Source organism: Sinocyclocheilus rhinocerous, unplaced genomic scaffold (genome assembly GCF_001515625.1).
Source record: "Sinocyclocheilus rhinocerous isolate Xijiao unplaced genomic scaffold, SAMN03320098_v1.1 scaffold1806, whole genome shotgun sequence".
Classification (NCBI taxonomy): Eukaryota; Metazoa; Chordata; class Actinopteri; order Cypriniformes; family Cyprinidae; genus Sinocyclocheilus; species Sinocyclocheilus rhinocerous.
The window spans coordinates 625,582-627,107 of NW_015658531.1; the positions used below are offsets into that span (position 1 = coordinate 625,582).

General features: G+C 39.4%; 1 protein-coding gene across 2 annotated transcripts in view; it reads right to left on the reverse strand.

The window, feature by feature from the left end:
• Positions 1 to 639: 639 nt before the first annotated feature.
• The window catches only part of LOC107722706 (interleukin-1 receptor type 1-like), a 24,052-nt gene continuing 23,165 nt past the window's right edge, over positions 640 to 1,526 (reverse strand). For both annotated transcript variants that reach the window (XM_016531180.1, XM_016531179.1), the window contains one exon: positions 640 to 1,235. In XM_016531180.1, coding sequence (XP_016386666.1) covers positions 844 to 1,235 — 392 coding nt within the window. In that variant the 3' untranslated portion in view covers positions 640 to 843. The remainder of the gene's footprint in view (positions 1,236 to 1,526) is intronic.

Here is a 1,526-nt window from a genome sequence, read left to right on the forward strand (position 1 = left end):
TGTAAATCAGAAAATATCATGAACCACATCAGGTCTGGTTTCATGTTCAAGCCACAAAGAGGCCTTAGGATTCGTCTCTGGGGCCTCATGAAGAATTTTGTGGTTGATATTTTGAGGTTGCAATCAGAGAAACGGTTGAGTTCCAGAAGTAAAAGTCCAATTCATATTCTCAAAAAAAAACCTCTTTCTCTTTCTCTCTATATATATTTATATTATTAATTGATTATATTATTACAAATATTTCTTTTTTTTTTTAAAGATGACTCTTCTGCTCACCAAGGCTGCATTTATTTGATCAAAAATACTTTAAAAACTGTAAAAATTGTGAAATATTATTGCAATAACAGCAAATAGCTGTTTTCTATGTGAATATATTGTAAAATGTAATTTATTTCTGTGATGCAAAGCAGAATTTTCAGCATCATTACTCCAGTCTTCAGTGTCACATGATCTTCAGAAATCATATATAATATGCTGATTTGCTGCACAAGAACCATTTCTGATTATTATCAATGTTGAAAACAGTTGTGCTGACAAAAATGTTTGAGGAAACTTTTTTTCAGGGTTCTTTGATGAATAGAACGTTCAAAAGAACAGCATTTATTTGAAATAGAAATCACTTTTTCACATTATAAATGTCTTAACTGTCACTTTTGATCAATTTAATGCATCCTTGATGAATAAAAGTATTAATTTCTTTTTTGGCCTCGTTTTGTCTAGTTTTTCTCCTCCTCAGAGAGAGAAAAAAAAAAAGAGAGGAAAGATTCATCCGGGAATGATTCATGTTATGATTCATCCGGGAACTTTACAACTTGACCCTGAGTACTCACATTTAGTGTTCATCTAGAAACTAAACCAGTTTCTCTGTTTAGCTTTGCCTCTGACAGGCATATGGTAGCGCACCTCCCTCCAGAAGTGCGCCGAGGGCTCCAGAGAGGTCACACGCTCCTCTGACTTCCCATCCCAGAAGGCCCACCTCTTCCGTCTCTTCCAGGCCCGCAGAGTTCCCTGTTTGTCCTTGAGGAGGCGCACGGAGTGAGGCAGGCGCAGCGGCTGGCGGATCTCCTCCAGCTCCAGCAGCACGATCCTCATGGAGTTCTCCACCAGCGCTTGGTACAGACCCGTCTGCTGCTCGGCCCATTCCTGCGCCTCCGGGCTGCAGAGCGACGACGCCGTGTAGAGCAGCAGCAGTCTGCGACAGCGGCTCAGAGCGTCCTGCACCACATCCACCACAGCTGGAAAACACCACAGCTCTAAAGAATACAGTGATGGAAACTACATATATATGAGCACGGACCACTAAACCAGTCATAAGGGTAAATTGTTTTAAACTGAAGTGTATGCATCATCTGAAAGCTGAATAAATAAGCTTTCCATTGATGTATGGTTTGTTAGGATAGGACAATATTTGGCCGAGATACTATTTGAAAATCTGGAATCTGAGGGTGCAAAAAAATCTAAATATTGAGAAAATCACCTTTAAAGTTGTCCAAATGAAGTTCTTAGCAAAGCATATTACTAATCAA